The sequence below is a fragment of the Scyliorhinus canicula genome, chromosome 3 (genome assembly GCF_902713615.1).
Source record: "Scyliorhinus canicula chromosome 3, sScyCan1.1, whole genome shotgun sequence".
NCBI classification, from domain to species: domain Eukaryota; kingdom Metazoa; phylum Chordata; class Chondrichthyes; order Carcharhiniformes; family Scyliorhinidae; genus Scyliorhinus; species Scyliorhinus canicula.
In genome coordinates, this window is record NC_052148.1 from 268,187,370 (window position 1) to 268,206,881 (window position 19,512).

The 19,512-nt window shown below is 46.2% G+C and overlaps 1 protein-coding gene across 4 annotated transcripts in view; it reads left to right on the forward strand.

Moving 5' to 3' along the window:
• Positions 1 to 19,512, forward strand: part of bmpr1ba (bone morphogenetic protein receptor, type IBa) — a 536,867-nt gene that overhangs the window by 496,228 nt on the left and 21,127 nt on the right. For all 4 annotated transcript variants that reach the window (XM_038792771.1, XM_038792773.1, XM_038792774.1 and 1 more), the window contains one exon: positions 5,911 to 6,013. In XM_038792771.1, the coding sequence (XP_038648699.1) occupies positions 5,911 to 6,013 (103 nt within the window). The remainder of the gene's footprint in view (positions 1 to 5,910; positions 6,014 to 19,512) is intronic.

Sequence of the window (19,512 nt, forward strand, 5' to 3'; positions counted from 1 at the left end):
AGTGCCCGCGCCCGTTTGGTGCTGCTGTGAAATGCGACGGCGTTCACGACAGTGCGGACATTCTGCCTCCATTTTGGAGAATCACGCCCCCTGTGAATACTGCAGAATCATAATAATGAGACACATTTCCCCAGGGTTCCATGAGCAAAATTCTACTGTTCCGTCGCGTTGGAGATGGAAAGTGAAACAAAATTGTCAAAGGACCATTGATTTTCGGCGGAATATGAAAATGCAGATGGTGCAATACCCCTCCCCATGTAATATCTGGGAGAGAGGTCGAAAAACTCAGGGGCAGCAAGGGTGGAAGTCAAGAATTTACAGTGCAGAAGGAGGCCATTCGGCCCATCGAGTTAGACCGGCCCTTAGAAAGCCCCACACCTCCACCCTATCCCCATAACCCAACAACCCCACCTAACATTTTTGGACACTAAGGGCAATTTAGCGTGGCCACTCCACCTTACCTGCACGTCTTTGGACTGTGGGAGGAAACCGGAGCATCCGGAGGAAACCCACGCAGTCACGGGGAGAACGTGCAGACTCCGCACAGACAGTGACCCAAGCCGGGAATCGAACCCGGGTCCCTGGCGCGGTGAAGCAACAGTGCTAACCCTCCTGTGACTTGAACAATATTTGATCAAGCTTGATCAAATATTTCCAACTCGACCAACTTTAACTAATGTGGAGAAGTGATTTGAAGTCATTCATAGCGGTCGATACCAGTCCCTACTGCAGCACATATTGCAAACTTTGCAGAAAGCTGTTCACGGCATATGCCGGAGTGAGGATTGCATTGTGCCTGATCTCATCAGCCCCCATAACCTTCCTTGCCTTGAAACCAGAGCATTTTGGAGCACTTAATCCTGGGGGTGAGACGTGGTGTGGAACTGACTCAGTGTAAACAAGTGGCACCACACACTCAGAAAACTTCCATTTCACACAGGCAGGTGTAATCAATCTGATCTCCACTTATTGGAACCAGAGTTCACAATGATCTTTTTCATGCATAAATCACAACACTGAACAGGAAAGGATTTCAGCTCCAAGTTATGGGCTGTAATTATGTGCATATGTAATGACTGTACTCAACCGACGATGTAAATTGCACAGCTTTCCTGCGTAGGGCATAATACCCCTCTTGTGGGGGGCAGGCTGGTTCCACAGTGCAGCCCACCCTGAGGGCAAAACTGTCTGGAGTGGTAATTTATTACAGTTTACTGTTTGACCTTCCTTGGGTTAAATTGCCATTTTATTTGACCCATAAATAAAATAGCCAGCCCAGGACAAAGGAGGTGTTTTTCCGTCTCTTCCGCGTTTTACTGACTCAGGCTCGTGCTGTGTTCAGGCTGAGCGCAGGCTGGGTTTCAGAAGGGACGTATCTGGGCTCAGCTTGACTATTTTCCCCGTCTCCCTGCGATCCTGTTAGTTCAGCACTCGAGGGGCGCCTCTAGGTACGCAGTGATACTGCAAACCAGAAAACTGTTGCACACGTTGCTGGAACCTTTTGAATAAACCATCTGCTGTGTGCTTAATGAAAATGCCCGATTGAACTGCAATCGTGGCCCCAATGTTACAGGGATTCCACGGGTTAACCACTTCATGGGCGGCACGGTGGCGCAGTGGTTAGCACTGCTGCCTCATGGCGTCGAGGACCCGGATTCGAGCCCCGGGTCACTGTCCGTGTGGAGTTTGTACATTCTCCCCATGTCTGCATGAGTCTCACTGCCACGACCCATAAAGCTGTGCAAGGTAGGCGGATTGGTCACGCTAAGTTGCACCTGAATTGTAAAAAAATAATTGGGTACTTGAAATTTTTTTTTTTTAAACCCTTCACAACCCACTCTCTGCTTCCAGTGAGACTGACCGGGTGCGTCTTTTAGAAACATATGCCTTGTCTCACATTCAGGCTGATTAATATTCCACTGTTTGGGCCTGGGCCATCATACAGCCGGCTTGCCCCTCAATCAGATGAGCTTGGAGTTTGACATAAAGTCTGAACTGAAGTTAATTTTAGGTAATGCCAATTGGCAACACAGATGCATTGAGATGTAATCATATGTGGGCGGCACAGTGGCAGAGTGGTTAGCGCTGTTTCTTCACAGCTCCAGGGTCTCGGGTTCGATTCCCGGCTTGGGTCACTGTCTGTGCGGAGTCTGCACATTCTCCCCGTGCCTGCGTGGGTTTCCTCCGGCTGCTCCGGTTTCCTCCCACAGTCCAAAGATGTGTGGGTTAGGTAGATTGGCCATGCTAAATTACCCCTTAGTGTCCAAAAAGACTAAGTGAGGGTTACTGAGTTACGGGGTTAGGGTAGGGATGTGGGCTTGAGTGGGGTGCTCTTTGTAAGGGCAGGTGCAGACTTGATGGGCCAAATGGCCTCCGTCTGCACTGTTAAAAAAATACCATCCCCGATATCGTGTGCTGCAGGGGTACGTTCCAACTGCATTTCCTGCTCATGTTTAAATAGAAGCAACAAATAAGCATTGGCACAAATCTAAACTGCTATTGGAACCTGCCTCATCAGGAATAACCAGTATAATTTTGACCACTCCACTCTTTAATACCCTCCAGGGCACCACTTGGCTATTCCATCAATGTGACAGAATACTCTCCACCCATCTGGATGAGTGCAGGCCCATCAACGTTCAACACCATGCAGGACAAGGAAGCCTGCAGGATGGGCACCTCATCCTCAAACATTCACTCCCTCCGCCACTGACACACAGTGGCAGCCCTGTGTGTCATCTGCAACTTACCCTGCAGAAACTCACCAAGGCTCCTCAGGCAGCACCTTCCAAACCCATGACTGCCACTCTCTGGAAGGACAAGAGGAGCAGGCACATGGGAACATCACCACCTGGAAGTTCCTCTCCCAGCTACTCACTTTCCTGACTTGGAAATATATCAACAGCAGGTTAAAGTCCAACATGTTTGTTTCAAACACTAGCTTTCGGAGCACTGCTCCTTCCTCAGTTCACCTGAGGAAGGATCAGTGCTCCGAAAGCTAGTGTTTGAAACAAGCATGTTGGACTTTAACCTGCTGTTGTAAGACTTCTTATTGTGCTCACCCCAGTCCAACGCCGGCATCTCCACAACATGGAAATGTATCGGCATTCCTTCACTGTCACTGGGCGTAAGTGGGGTGCTCTTACAGAGGATCGGTGCAGACATGATGGGCTGACTGCCCCCCTTCTGCACTGTAGGGATTTTATGCTTCTATATATAAGGGGTGTGTGGGGGTGGGGGTGGGGGGGGGGGGGGGGGGCGGCGGTGGCGAGGGGGTGGCGGGGCGGGGGGCGGCGGAGTGGGGGGTGGGGGGGAGAGAACAATTAAACCAGGGATAGAGGCCCTTGACCGAATGTACAGTTTAACAGTATCACATTCAGCAATAATAAGATTTCTTAACTATGAACAAAGAGGAAAGACTTGCAACATCTTACACCTTTAACAACCTCAAAGCATCCTGACAGCCAGCGAAGTATTTCAGAAGTGTAGTCACTGTTGCAATGTAAACACAACAGCTCATTTGGAGACAGTTATTTCCATAAACAGCAGCGTGGAATAACCAGAGAACTTTTGTAATGGATGATTGAGAGATAAATATTGGCCCAGACACTGGATGGAACTGCCCTGCTCCTTTTTTGAACTAGTGCCATGGAATCTATTCAATCCACCTTGGAGAGCAGACAGGGTCTTGGTTTCTCATCTTATCCCAAGGACAGCACCGTTGGCAGTGCCGCACTCCCTCAGAACTGCTGTGGAGGGACAGCTTAGCTTTTTCAAGCCCTGGACTGGGATTTGAACCCCCAGCCTTCTGATGCAGAGCTACCAAAGAACAAGCACAGCACAGGAACAGGCCCTTCGGCCCTCCACACATGCGCCAATCATGATGCACGTCTAAACTAAAACCTTCTGCAATTCCGGGGTCCGTATCCCTCTATTCCCATCCTATTCATGCATTTGGCAAGATGCCCCTTAAATGTCACTATCATCCCTGCTTCCACCACCCCCTCCGGCAGCGAGTTTCAGGCACTCATCACCCGCTGTGTAAAAAAACTTGCCTCGAAGATCTCCTCCAAACTTTGGCCCTCACACCTTAAACCTGTGTCCCCTGGGAATTGACTTTTCCACCCTGGGAAAAAAAAATGTCTGACTATCCACTCTGACCATGCCACTCAATTTTATGTCTGTAATCCTCTTATCAGGTCACCTCTTGCACCTTCAACCTCCATCATTCCAATGGGAACAATCCAAAGTTATCCAATTTCTCCTCATAGCTAATCCCCACCAGACCAGGCAACATCTTGGTAAACCTCTCCTGTACCTTCTCCAAAGCCTCCACATCCTTCTGTGCCGTGTGGTGATCAACTAAACCAAGGCCAACGTCTTCACATTTAAAGGCGGGGTACCCAGCAAGACTCTTTTCAGTATTTCTGTGAGCTTAATGAAAGGTTAAACCCAAGTATCTGCCAAAAGGATTGTTTACATTTTAACAGAAACTGCGCATCAAAAGTAATTCATTGACTTTCAAGCGATTTGGAATGTCTGAAAGCTGTGATAAGGTAGACATATTTCTCTCTTTATTTAATTTGGCTGGGATTAGCGTTTCCTTTTTCAATTATGTAAGTGTGTGCATACACGTAAACGTAAAGTGGCGGGGGGCCTGTTTCTGTTTCACTTTAGTCCACTGGCCTTATGTATGGAGGAAAGAGAGGTGCATTGACTGTGAAGGATTCCAAGTTTGTAAGACAGCACACCCAATATCTCCATCTATTTACATGGATGGTAAATCCCAGTGGGAGCGAGGAAAGATTGTTGGGCATAGTGGTCATGTCACTGAACTAGTACTCCCAAGGCCAGGCTAATGCTCTGGGGATGTAGATTCACATCCCAATTTGGCAGCTGGGGGAATTTAAATTCATAATAAATCTGGAATTAAAAAGCTACTCCAGGGCAGCACGGTGTCACAGTGGGTTAGCCCTGCTGCCTCACGGTGCCCAGGTCCCAGTTTCGATCCCGGCTCTGGGTCACTGTCCATGTGCAGTTTGCACATTCTCCCCGTGTTTGCATAGGTTTCACCCCCATAACCCAAAGATGTGTAGGCTAGGTGGATTGGCCACGCTAAATTGCCCCTTTAATTGGAAAAAAAATGAATTGGGTACTCTAAATTTACAAAAACAAACAAAAGAAAGCTACTCCAATGGTGACTATGAAACAATTGCTGCAAAAACCCATCTGGTTCACTAACATCCTTTACGGAAGGAAATCTGCCATCCATACCCGGTCTGGCCTACATGTTACTCCCGATCCACAGCAATGTTGTTGCCCCCCTGAATGGTCTAGCAGCCACTCAAAAGGCACTAAGGGATGGGAAACACCTGCCGGCCTTGCCAGCAACGCCCACAACCCATGAAACAACAAAGAAAATAAAACCATCCTTGGCTCCCAAATCGTATGACGTCTAACTCTTCCCATATACGTTCCCGTTTAGATGCTGCGCATCTACTGCAAAACAAAGATCTTTACATTTGGAATAAACAGATTGGCGATTTCCCACAGCAGAGAAAATGTTCATGTTTCAGTAGCCAGGATATATGGAAGAGAGATCCAAAATAGTTTGAACCTCATGGTTTAACTCGCCCCCCCCCCCCCCCCCCCCCCCCCCCCCACTCCAGCACCCATCCCACCCCTGCTCTCTATTCTTCTCCATTGGAAAGTATGTAGTTTTCCTCCACTCTGTTATCTCCTTAAAGTGTGACTGAAATGGCAAGTTAACACACGGTGAAGTTGAATGATCAAGACAGACGTGAAGTGAAGGAAGAAAAACTGCCTCTTTCTTTAAGAATATGATCACTGAAACAAGATCTTAATGGTCATCCATTTTAATCCACATCTCCTTTCTCATTCCTTCTTGAGGACACTCCAAAGTCATCTCAACGAAGAGCCATTGAATGCTGCACAGATCGAGACTTCTGCAATCGAGATCTTCATCCCACGCTGCCACCCCAGGACATGAGAGGTAATACAAAATGTCTACTCACTGTTCTAATGTAAAGGCAGCAGCGAACTTGCAGACAGCAGGTTCTCACAGATATGTAATACCAACCAGGTAACCTATTTTTGGGATGCTGTTTGAGAGATCTTCTCTTCTTAGCCTGTCGCACGGGGTGCTTCCACATTAAAAGTGAGTTCTCAGGTGACTGAGGAGTTCAATGTGTGACCTACTGTCTTTGTCACAGGTGGGGCAGATGGTGGTTGGAGGAGTGGGTGGGTGGGGTGCCTGGGTTGCCGCACATCCCTTTCACTGTTGAAGCTTGGCTTCAGCTTGGTCTCTGCGATGAAATGCGAGGTGTTCAACTGCTTCCTGGGTTGCTTTTCCTCCACTCCGGGTGGTGTTGGTCCAGGGATTCCCAAGTGTGGGTGGGAATGGTGCACTTTTTCAAGGAGGCTTTGAGGGTGTCCTTGAAGCATTTCACCTGCCCTCCTGGGGCTCGCTTGCCATGCCGATGCTCCGAGTAGAGCGCTTGTTTTGGGAGTCACATGTCAGGCCCATGGACGATGTGGCCTAGCCAATGGGGCTGATGAGCATGCTCAATGTTTCAATGCTGGGGATATTAGCCTGAGCGAGAACACTGACGGTGCGCCTACCCTGCCGATGGATTGTAAGGTCTTGCGGGGGCAACGCTGGTTGTACTTCTCCAGGGTTTTATGGTGTCTGTGAGAGAGAAAACGAGTTAACTTTTCGAGCCGAATATGACGAAAGAAGAGGACTCTAAAGAAGCCATTTTTGATTCAAAATGTTAACTCTTCACCGACGCTGCCAGACTCGCTGGAAGTCTTTCCAGCATTTTCTGCTTTTATTTCCAATTTCCAACTTCTGCAGTATTTTGCTTTTCTTCCGTTCAGATGTTTTCAATTGACCTCACACAGACTCAACAGCTTTTTTGGGGGGGGGGGCGACCTTGGGTGGCTGACTGTGTGGAGTCTGCACGTCCTCCCCATGTACGTTTCCTCCGGGTGCTCCAGTTTCCTCCCACAGTGCAAAGATATGCAGGTTAGGTGAATTGGCCGTGCTAAATCTTTCAATGGGCCGGTGCAGAATTGATGGGCAGAATGGTGTCTTTCTGCACTGTAAAGTCTATGTCAATGGCTATAGGTCTATGCCCCTTAGTGGCCAAAGGTTAGTTGAGCTTACTGGGGATAGGACGGGAGAGTGGGCCTAGGTGGGGTGTTCTTTCGGAGAGTCAGTGCAGACGCGATGGGCCGAATGGCCTTGTTCTGCACTGTTGGATGCTATGATTCTATGTCCACCACCCTTTGTGCAAAGAATGTTAATTGGGATCACTACTGAAAGGTCAAGATCAATGTTTAATGTTTAAACCCCCTTGTTCTTGACTTCCCCAGAAGAAATAGTTTCTCTTTCTCTCTCTCTCGCCATCATACACTTTAACCATGTAAAACCATTGGAAGGTTGTAACTGAAGATTGGTACAACTTCTGGGTTTGGTTATCTGGTCGCACCTCTGTTGAAAGGAGCAAAGGACTGTCATGGCAGTGTCCCTTTCAGAAACGTTTTTGTCTTATCACATGGCTTCAGTGCTGTCATGTGTGGGTGGAGCTGGGCTGTGGCTCTGGGAGTTTTTATTTTCGTTTTGAGTTTGGACTGGTTTGAACTGCACAGGTTGAAAGCAGTCTCTCTCTATCTTCACTTTAAAAGTTGTTTCCGAACTGCTTGATAACTTAAAAGGGATAATTGCTTTCTGGAAGGAATTCACACCTGCTGTTTGAAAAGGGGAACAGAGTATCAATAACAAGTCTTATACCAGTGAGAATGCTGTGTGCTGGGCCACACCTTTGAAAAGGGGTTTCTGGTTTTACAATGTACGTTTTGTTTGTAACCAATGGTATAAATCATGAGGCTTGATTATGTGCTTTTGAGGTAGGTTTCCCTGTTAATTTTGTTATTGAATTGGAACAGTTAAGGGGGAATTCATTAAGGTTATACATAGATTACTGTAGCTGTGTGGGGTCTTTATGTTTGTAGTTGATAAAAATTTTTACTGTGTGTGTTTATACAAATGTTAACTAAATTCATAGAATAAAGCTTGTTTTTTTTATTAAAACCGCCAAAGAAATCTTTTGAATAATACCTGAGAAGCAGGCTCCTCTGCTCTTCCTAGCCAAATTCAATAAACAGTTAGAGGTCAGGTGAACTCCATAATATACTTTGGAGTTTTCTAAACCCTGGCCCATAATAGGACCATGGTTGGTGCAAAGGTTGGTAAGATAGCTCACTAAATTTCAGTTGGTTTCAATTTAGACGCTTAATTTGTAAAATAAGTAGCATATCATATCACTGGTCTTGACACATCCTCTCTTGATTATAGGCTCGATGGCACATCACTCTGAATGCGCTTTGTAAAAATTAATGGCTTACCATCACCCCAAATGCACTCAAGAGAGAATGTTCACAGTGCGGCATTCTTGTACTTATTTTCGAGCAAGGAATAAAAAGCAGTGTTCTCGCAGCAAAGCACCAAAAATACAGAATTACTTGCACTGCAGAATTCAAAAAGTAGGCTCCAATTTCCTGGTGTGCCTGTGTGTGTGTGTGCCTGTGTGTGTGTGTGCCTGTGTGTGTGTGTGTGTCTGTGTGTGTGTGTGCCTGTGTGTGTGTGTGTGCCTGTGTGTGTGTGCCTGTGTGAGTGTGTGCCTGTCTGTGTGTGTCTGTGTGCCTGTGTGTACGTGTTTGTGTTCCTGTGTGTCTCTGTGTCTGTGTGCCTGCGTGTGTGCCTGCCTGTGAGTGTGTGCTTGTCTGGGTGTCTGTGTGTCTGTGTGTGTGTGTCTGTATGTCTGTTTGTGTCTGTGTCTGTCTGTGTGTCTTTCTGTGTGCATGTGCCTGTGTGTGTGTGCCTGTGTGTGTGTGTGTGTGTGTATGTGTGCCTGTGTGTGTGTGTATGTGTGCCTGTGTGTGTGCCTGTGTGTGTCTGTGTGTGTGTGTCTGTGTGCCTGTGTCTGTCTGTGTGTCTTTCTGTGTGCATGTGCCTGTGTGTGTGTGCCTGTGTGTGTGTATGTATGTGTGCCTGTGTGTGTGTATGTGTGCCTGTGTGTGTGCCTGTGTGTGTGTGTGTCTGTGTGTGTCTGTGTCTGTCTGTGTGTCTTTCTGTGTGCATGTGCCTGTGTATGTGCCTGTGTGTGTGTGTGTGTGTGTGTATGTGTGCCTGTGTGTGTGTGTATGTGTGCCTGTGTGTGTGCCTGTGTGTGTCTGCGTGTGTCTGTGACTGTGTGTGTCTGTGTGTGTATTCCTTTCTCCCCTGAACATTGAAACAATTATAAAATGTCCAAACTCACTTCAAAGCACATCCTCTGCCTTATTATTGGTATTTTGGGGCCATTTGGGTTGCCAATCACACTTAATTAAAATTCCTGATCTGCACAATGTACTCTGAGAAATCAAACGGATTTCAAAGTTAACTACTCCTTATAAGGAATGATTAAGATGCCAAATATTCCCGAGTGAGGAGGTTGTCTTTCTAGAAAACCCTTTCTCCCCAACCTCACCCCTTCCTCACTCACCTTGATTTTCATTCACTGATTTATAATGGGTGGAAGTGCATAGACGATTTTGCTCAGTCCGGTTATCATCCAGGCAGTGTATGCACTGTTGCAAAGTAGAAGATTTAACACAAGCTGTTACCGACAAGAGAGAATTGTAACCCCAATTCCCTTTGCTTTTCCCTCATGATCAGTGTATTTTTGGAAAAAAAACTATGTATGTGTTTCTTAAACCCTGAATGTGAGGTCAATTTGAGTAACCAGCAGCAAGCTTTCGTGGGTTTAAATAAATTCCCTTCCTTTGACTTGAGTTCACCTAACCCAAAACTGTTTATGGACTTTGGTTATGAGGCGCACAAGGGCCTACTTTTCAGGTGTTATTCAACAGAGGCCTTAAGCACCTTTAATCAAAAACAAAGTTTATTCTATGAAGTAGGTTAGCATGTCTATGAACTGTTATGGGCCAGGGTTTAGAGAACCCCAAAGTATACCAGGATGTTGCCTGGTATGGAGGGAAAATCTTATGAGGAAAGGCTGATGGACTTGAGGTTGTTTTCGTTAGAGAGAAGAAGGTTAAGAGGTGACTTAATAGAGGCATACAAAATGATCAGAGGGTTAGATAGGGTGGACAGCGAGAGCCTTCTCCCGCGGATGGAGGTGGCTAGCACGAGGGGACATAGCCTTAAATTGAGGGGTAATAGATATAGGACAGAGGTCAGAGGTGGGTTTTTTACGCAAAGAGTGGTGAGGCCGTGGAATGCCCTACCTGCAACAGTAGTGAACACGCCAACATTGAGGGCATTTAAAAATTTATTGGATAAGCATATGGATGATAAGGGCATAGTGTAGGTTAGATGGCCTTTAGATTTTTTCCATGTCGGTGCAACATCGAGGGCCGAAGGGCCTGTACTGCGCTGTATCGTTCTATGTTCTCTATGTTCTATATCATGGAGTTCCCCTAACCCACAACTTTTAATAGATTATGGTATGGGGAGCACACGGCCCACTCTACAGGTGTGGTACAGAAGAAATGGAAAATTATTTTTTAAAAGCAAAACAATGTTTATTCTATGAACTCAAGTTAACCTTTTTACAACATACAGTGAACATCTCAGCAACCATCAATTAAAATACAACCCCCAAAGACTACAACACTAAGTAATCCTTTAAGCTTTCCTTTTAACATCCATAAGACTTAAAAACACCTTTTAACAGAAGTACATTAGGTTTACATTCACTACTGAGAACATTTATAATTCTGAATTCACCAAATGATCAAGAGATAGTAATTTGGTGGCAGAGAGATCAACAGTGCACCTGCTCTGTCTGGCTTCAGCTCCAACACTGAAAGCAAAACTAAAACACACCCTGCAGCCTGCTCAAAAACAAAAGTAAAAAGCTGACAGACAGCCCAACTCCACCCACTCTCTGACATCACTACAGTAGTAAATACCCATTTCTTAAAGGTAGTCTCACTACAGATATTTATATACACACCCATTTATAAACACTCATTTCTTAAAGGCACTCTCGCATGACAGAACACACACAGTAAACATTTTCATCAACTACAAACATAAATATCCCAAAAAGCTACAGAATTCTATATATAACCCTTAATAAATTCCCTCTTTAAGCTGTCCCCATTTGATAACAAGATCTCATCAACCAAAACCCCCTTTTCAAAAGATGTGGCCCAGCACACATCACTCAAGACCTGGTATATTTAAGACTATGGTATGCATAGTTTAAATAAGATATGAGGTGATGCATTTTGGAAGATCTAATTCAATAGCGGACTATATGGTCAATGGAAGAGTCCTAGGGAAAATTGATGTACAGAGAGATCTGGGAGTTCAGGTCCATTGTACCCTGCAGGTGGCAACGCAGGTCGATAGAGTGGTCAAGAAGGCATGCAGTATGCTTGCCTTCATCGGACGGGGTATTGAGTACAAGAGTCGGCAGGTCATGTTACAGTTGTATAGGACTTTGGTTAGGCCACATTTGGAATACTGCGTGTAGTTCTGGTCGCCACATTACCAGAAGGATGTGGATGCTTTGGAGAGGGTGCAGAGGAGGTTCACCAGGATGTTGCCTGGTATGGAGGGTGCTAGTTATGAAGAAAGGTTGAGTAGATTAGGATTGTTTTCGTTGGAAAGACGGAGGTTGAGGGGGGACCTGATTGAGGTCTACAAAATTATGAGAGGTATGGACAGGGTGGATAGCAACAAGCTTTTTCCAAGAGTGGGGGTGTCAATTACAAGGGGTCACGATTTCAAGGTGAGAGGGGGAAAGTTTAAGGGAGATGTGCGTGGAAAGTTTTTTATGCAGAGGGTGGTGGGTGCCTGGAACGCTTTGCCAGAGGAGGTGGTAGAGGCGGGCACGATAGCATCATTTAAGATGCATCTGGACAGATATATGAACGGGCGGGGAACAGAGGAAAGTAGATCCTTGGAAAATAGGTGACAGGTTTAGATAAAGGATCTGGATTGGCGCAGGCTGGGAGAGCCGAAGGGCCTGTTTCTGTGCTGTAAGTTTCCTTGTTCTTTGGATACTTCTTGTTCTTTTCAAAACAGCAGGTTTAGATTCCTTCCAAAAAAACAGTTATCACTTTTAAATTATCAAGTGATCTGGTGACACATTTTAACATGCAGAGAAAGAGAGACAAGGCAAGACTTCTCTGTCTGAATCCAGCATCCAAATGTGAAAACTAAAGTAAAACTCAACAGCGCACAACAGCCTCCAGCTCAAAAATGAAAGTAAAACCCATAGCCACAGCCCAGCTCCACCCACACAATGACATCACTGAAGCCATTTGATAAGACAACACATTTCTTAAAGATACACTCCAATGACAGGGATGTACTTCTGAGGCTGTATAAGGCTCTGGTCAGACCCCATTTGGAGTATTGTGAGCAGTTTTGGGCCCCATAGCGAAGGAAGGATGTGCTGACCTTGGAAAGGGTCCAGAGGAGGTTCACAAGAACTTGTCGTATGAGGAACGTTTGAGGACTCTGGGTCTGTACTCGTTGGAGTTTAGAAGGATGAGAGGGGATCTTATTTAAACGTACAAGATACTGCAAGGTCTGGATAGAGTGGACGTGGAGAGGATGTTTCCACTTGTAGGAAAAATTAGAACCAGAGGGCACCATCCCAGAATAAAGGGACGATTCTTTAAAACAGAGATGGGGAGGAATTTCTTCAGCCAGAGGGTGGTGAATCTGTGGAAGTCTTTGCTGCAGAAGGCTGTGGAGGCCAATTCACTGAGTGTCTTTAAGACAGTGATAGATTAATAAGGGGATCAGGGGTTATGGGGACGAGAAAATATCAGCCATGATTGAATGGTGGAGCAGACTCGATGGGCCAAGTGGCCTAATTCTGCTCCTATGTCTTATGGACAGAGTCTCCTTCGTCATGCCCGGTAAAGGCCTGTCACATTTCTAACTTCTAAAGCATAATACTTACAGCATAGAATTTTCTGGAACTGCCTTTTCTTTTAAAAACGGATATTAATAGCCTGCTAACATGGCTTCTGAGGGTGAGATGACTTTTGACATTTGTGCATAGACTCAGAAGTATCTGAAGTCTCCTAACAGTTCTTAATTGAATGATAACGCGTGGAGTGCCCCCTTGAATGGGTATACCAAGATGAAACCATTTGTGGACTTCAGACTAAGTGCTTGTGCACTTATGCAAAACTCAAATGATATTTCCTTGTAAGACCCACTGTCTCTAAGCTCCATGCTTACCAAAAGATGGATGCAGAAACCAGTTAATCATAAGGTTTGAATTGCTTCACAGCTCCAGGGTCCCAGGTTCGATTCCCGGCTTGGGTCACTGTTTCCTCCGGGTGCTCCGGTTTCCTCCCACAGTCCAAAGATGTGCAAGTTAGGTGGATTGGACATGATAAATTGCCCTTAGTGACCAAAATTGCCCTTAGTGTTGGGTGGGGTTACTGGGTCATGGGGATAGGGTGGAGGTGTTAACCTTGGGTAGGGTGCTCTTTCCATGAGCCGGTGCAGACTCGATGGGCCGAATGGCCTCCTTCTGCACTGTAAATTCTATGATCTATGAATGGCCATAGTGGGTCAGTTGACAGAAATTGGCCACTTTTTCACTGTGCCTGAAACACATGAATTCTGAACTATTATTTTGTTTATTACTTGTAATAGTGTACTGTTCTCTTCAGCAGCACTTTTCAAAGTGTGTGCAAGTGCTGAGGAGATTGCAGAGTTTGGGAGGGGCAAGGGCATGTTTGAAAACAAGGATGAGAATTTTAAAATCAAGACGTTGCTTAACCAGGAGCCACTGTCGGACAGCGGAGATAGGGTGGTTAGGGAAATGGGACTTGCTGCAAGTTAAAGAAATGGGCAGAAGAGATTTGAATGCCTTCAAGATTATGGAGGGTACATTGTGGTGTTGTTGGAGCTACACTCATCCAGGCAAGTAGCGGGTATTCCATCACACTCCTGATTGGTGTCTTGCAGAGGGTGGACAGGAAGTCAGGAGGTCAATTGGTCACTGCAACATCACCAGTCTCTGACCTGCTTTTGCCGTCCCAGTATTTGGGGCAGCACGGTAGCATAGTGGTTAGCACAATTGCTTCACAGCTCCAGGGTCCCAGGTTCGATTCCCGGCTTGGGTCACTGTCTGTGCGGAATCTGCACGTTCTCCCCATGTCTGCATGGGTTTCCTCCGGGTGCTCCGGTTTCCTCCCACAGTCCAAAGATGTGCAGATTAGGTGGATTGGTCATGCTCCATTTGTGTCCAAAAATTGCCCTTAGTTTTCGGTGGGGTTACTGGGTTATGGGGATAGGGTGGAGGTGTTGACCTTGGGTAGGGTGCTCTTTCCAAGAGCCGGTGCAGACTCGATGGGCTGAATGGCCTCCTTCTGCACTGTAAATTCTATGTTCTATTTAAATGGCTAGTCCAGTTCAGTTTCTGGTCAATGGTAACCCCCAGGATCTTGACAGTGTGTTGAATAGTGATGTTGAATTTGATTAGAACAATTGTCGTGGTCATTGAAAAAGGGCACTTTGAACAAATCTGCAAACTCCACAGTACTTGTGTGTCGTCAACATGTTGAAGAAAACCTGATGGTCTGGAGGTTTGCTTGCTAGTCTCTGTCTGGTTAAATGTGTAAGAGTAATTCAGGTGTTTAAGAGGGGCAGGCAGTAATAAATCTGTCCTTCTGCAGTTTTTCTTGTCTCCTTCTGTACAAACTATGTAAATATTGAAAAGAAAACACAAAGTGCAGGTAAAATAGTCGAGAAAGGTTTGTTTTCCTGTCTTAGTGTCCCTGAAAGGAACTGAGATGGTGTGGATTTGTCTGGTTCCTTGGCTAGAGATCTCGTGATAGATGATAGATGTTGGCAGACAGTGGGGGGGGGGGGGGGGGGGTTGGTGGAGGAATAGAGACAGAGAAGGACAATGTATACACAGACCGCGATCCAAGTTCGCCCCACCCCTGTTGCCAGCGAGAATGGAGAATTTGGCACCCAGCGGAAACTCCATCCACTGAAGCGGAACCTGAGATTTCCAGCCGTGTGCGCGGTCGGAGAATCCCAACCCATGCGTCTAAATGCTCTGTTTAGTACTGACATCCTTTGAATGTCAACCAGACCCCACTAATCTGTACCCTTTAATGATCAAATCTGATATAATCACAGGCAGATTTCCATGTTTTATTCCGGAAAGATCTCGTATGGCACTAGATTACTCTTCTTAGGATGGTTATTTTCCAAATCCGGGCATAATACTTAGGAGAGAGAGAGAGAGCTTCAGCAGCCTGTTGCCACACAGTATTTGTCTTGATCACTCTCTCCTGCTTGGCTAACAGTTCCTTAAAGTACTCTGCTCGTGAAATATTCCAGAGAAATTCTATGGGTCCATGTGTGCTGTAGTCATAAAGAATCCCTACAATGTAGAAGGGGATATTTCAGCCCATCTAGACTGCACCGACCCTCTGAAAGAGCACCCTACCTCGGCCCACTCCCCCACCCCATCCCCGTAACCCCTCCTAACCTTTGGACACTAAGGGACAATTTAGCATGGCCAGTCCACCTAAGCTGCACATCTTTGGACTGTGGGAGGAAAGCGCAGCACCCAGAGGAAACCCACGCAGACACGGGATGAACGCGCAAACTCCCCACAGATAGTCACCCAAGGCCGGAATCCAATCCTGACGTTGTGAGGCAGCAGTGCTATCCACTGTGCCACCGTGCTGCCCTAGAGACTCCCTATAGTTAAAAAGTTGCTGACGGAGAGTCCCCCTATTTAAATAGGATCCCTGACCCACAGAGTCTCATCCCAGAAACATTTCCAAAGTTTCAGAATTGTGTAAAATCAACAGGAAACGGGGTCTTCTTCATTCGCCCCCCTGGGTTGTATGTCCAGACACAGTAGCACAGTGGTTAGCACTGCTGCTTCACAGCTCCAGGGACCCGGGTTCGATTCCCGGCATGGGTCACTGTCAGTGCAGAGTCTGCACGTTCTCCCCGTGTCTGCGTACGTTTCCTCCAGGTCCTCCGGTTTCCTCCCACAAGTCCCGGAAACGTGCTAGTTAGGTGAATTGGACATTCTGAATTCTCCCTCCGCGTACCCGAACAGGCGTCGGAATGTGGCGACTGGGGGCTTTTCACAGTAACTTCATTGCAGTGTTAATGTAAGCCTACTTGTGACACTAATACAGATTATTATTACATTGAAGTTGTCTGCGAAGCCTCCATTGTCTTGAGGGTTTCAGACATTTTATTTATTTTTTTCCTAAATCCAGCCCTTCCAGAAAATGAAAAGTTAACAATTAACTCCTCACACTATGCCACATAATCATTGGATTTACTGCAGACGGCCATTCCTGTTGGAATACTGGCCAAATTCATGAAAGGGAATTCTGTTAATATTGGTCATTCAGCAGTCTGTGACTTTACTTGGTAAAAGTGAATAGAGAAATAACTTGGAGATTTGCTTTTAAAATGATACATAATCCAAGATTAAATCAACCACTTGTCTATAATTAGGGCTGAACATGCATTTATTCTTCTGCCTGTGCTTTGAATGTCAAGTGCACTCTATATTGCTAGCAGCATATTTTCTAAGTAATAATTGAGGATGTAATGTCACATCTAATTGTATAAGACCACATTGGGCCATTGGATTTCCTTGGCGCTGATGTGATATCGCTCGAGCGTAGCCTAGAGCAAGCTTGCCACCTTGTCATGTCAAGGCTCCAGATACACTCTTCCAGCCCACAACTCACAAATGTGTTTCAAATTGATAGGTACTGACATCTTAAACCATTACAAACCACACATTTCAGAAGGAAATAAAGTGCTGGACATAAATGCTAAACAGTTGATAAACGATGTAAGAGAGATTGCAGTCGGGCATGTTAGACACTGATATAGGAAACATATCCCTGGAGTCCAGTCTCAGTTTCAGCTAATGCTTCAAGAAAACACAGACCATCCGCGTCATTTATCGTGTGGAGGAAGGGATCAGACAACTTTTTCTTTCTCCCTTGGAAATGATTAGACATCGAGATTTTCATCCCGTGAAACGCAGACCATTAATTCGCTTTTGATTCCCTTTCATGGTCCTCCAGCCGACACAGATCTGAACCGGTTAAGAATTGTCCCGCAAGTATATTTGACAAACGGGGTGCTCTGCGTGAAGGGACTGTCTTGTTCAGCAGGAGTGCGTGGCAGTAAGAAAATATCCCCCCCAGGACTGACTCAGTCTTCACTTTTTCATGGCTACCATGGCGTGGAAATCTAATCGCTTTATTTCAGGAGGGATCAATGGGTGTAGGATTCAGCACGTTCATCTTGTTCAGCATTTCCTTTGCGGTCAAAATCTGGTTGGCAGCATTGAAGCTGATGAATGTTGAATAATGCGCCTCATGAGTATTGATGAAGATGATGAAGGATAGGGGCTCCTTCATTTCTCTTCCTCGTCAAACAGTCCTTTGGGATCGAGATTCTCTTGCTTCTCCTGCGATTTGGTGGGTTCTGAGATGGCTGACCAGACCAATGCATGATCAGTAGACGCTGCCACACATGGGGCAGTTGGTGCTTGAGGGGTTGGGTAAGATGGGTTGTTTGGAGGATTCTGCACTCCCGCCAATGCCTTGACCTCACCTCTGCACGTTCCCGATGAGCCTTCACAATGTGTTTGGTGTCCCCTTGACTGTCGCAAGCCAGGGTTTCCTTTGAGTCGGTGGGAGGGGGGGGGTAGAGTTGTTTGATGCTTTAAGGACATCGCCAATACCTTTCCACTGTCGTCCTGGGAATCTTGCCACGAGTGAATCCCGAATGGAGCTGTTGCTTCGGCTGTCTGGTGTCAGCCATACAAGCAACATCTCCCAGCCGGTGGAGTTTGTTTTGAGTGATCAACTCCTCGATGCTGGGCATGTTGACTCGCGAGAGGACACTGCGAAGGCGCAGCTGATGGGATTTATCCAATGCTTTTATTGAACAGATGTGGAGATGCCGGCGTTGGACTGGGGTGAACACAGTAAGAAGTCTTACAACACCAGGTTAAAGTCCAACAGGTTTGTTTCAAATACAAGCTTTTGGAGCACTGCTCCTTCCTCAGGTGAATGGAGAGGTTCACCTGAGGAAGGAGCAGTGCTCCGAAAGCTAGTGTTTGAAACAAACATATTGGACTTTAACCTGGTGTTGTAAGACTTTTTATTGAACAGGAATGAGGATTGAGAACAGTAGTCTCACTGCACATTATGTTACAATGGTTCCTTAACTTTGTGGGAATCTGAACTCGTACCAACGTGCTTCTTTTAAATCACGCCATCTCCAAATCCTTCTGACTTGAGGGGAGACTTGGGCACCTTCTGTGGAACTTTGACTTTTTACCTGGATGTGCAAAAGGTAGAAAAGTGTATGCCTTGTCAGAGAGCAGATTCAGGGGTTTTAAAGCTGGAGGAGCCTCAAAGCTAGGCCCAGACCAGCACCAGGAATCTAGCCGGTGATTTTTCCACACATTGATGGCTGCAGTTAGTGCAGGAGCCATGCCACTACAGTTCCAAGTGGGGGTTAGTTTGATAGTTAAAGGAACCTGGGACAGCGGGAAGTTACATTAACACCACAATGATGTTACTGTGAAAATTCCCTGGTCGCCACATTTAGGCGCCTGTTCGGGTTTACCTAACAGCACATCTTTCAGGACTTGTGGGTGGAAACTGGAGCACTGCTGCCTCACAGTGCCGGGTTCGATACAGTCCTTGAGTGACTGAGTAGAGTCTGCGTGGGTTTCCTCCGGGTGCTCCGGTTTCCTCCCACAGTCCAAAGATGTGCAGGTTAGGTAGATTGGCCATGCTAAATTGTCCCTTAGTGTCCAAAAGGTTAGGTGGGGTCAGGGGGGCAGGCGGAGGTTTGGACCTTGGCTCTTTCGGAGGGTCAGTGCAGATCCGATGGGCTGAATGGCCTCCTTCTGCAGTGTAGGGGTTCTATGCTACTATACCACACTGAGCCGAAGTTGCTTATTAAATTTCAACCTCAGCTCACCCCTGCTCCTTTTGAAAGCAATGCTTTTCACAGTTTGAGTGGGTGAAATCTCCTTATCTTTCTTGTACAAGAACAGACTAGAAGCAATCAAACAGGCTATATCAGAACATAATGGGAGAGAAATGTTTCAGCGATAAGAACTGCTTGTGAAGGCGTCTGGGAAAAGTATTTCTAAATATGTAGATTAGACACTTGCATCGTGTCTCAATAATAAATGCTGAGATTAAAAAAGGAATCCAGGGTTCCTTACAAGTAAACTGTTACTGGGTGAAAGTTCTCAATGCTCCTCTAACTTTAACCTCTTCGGCATCTCCAGTTTTGTTTCCATCGCCGCTGGGGCCGTGCCCTCAGCTGGCTGAGCCCAGAACTCTTGAATTCCCTCCGTAAATCTCTCTGCAGCCTGCCCCTCTCTCCTGCGAAGAGGTTCTTGAAAGAGTCTGGGC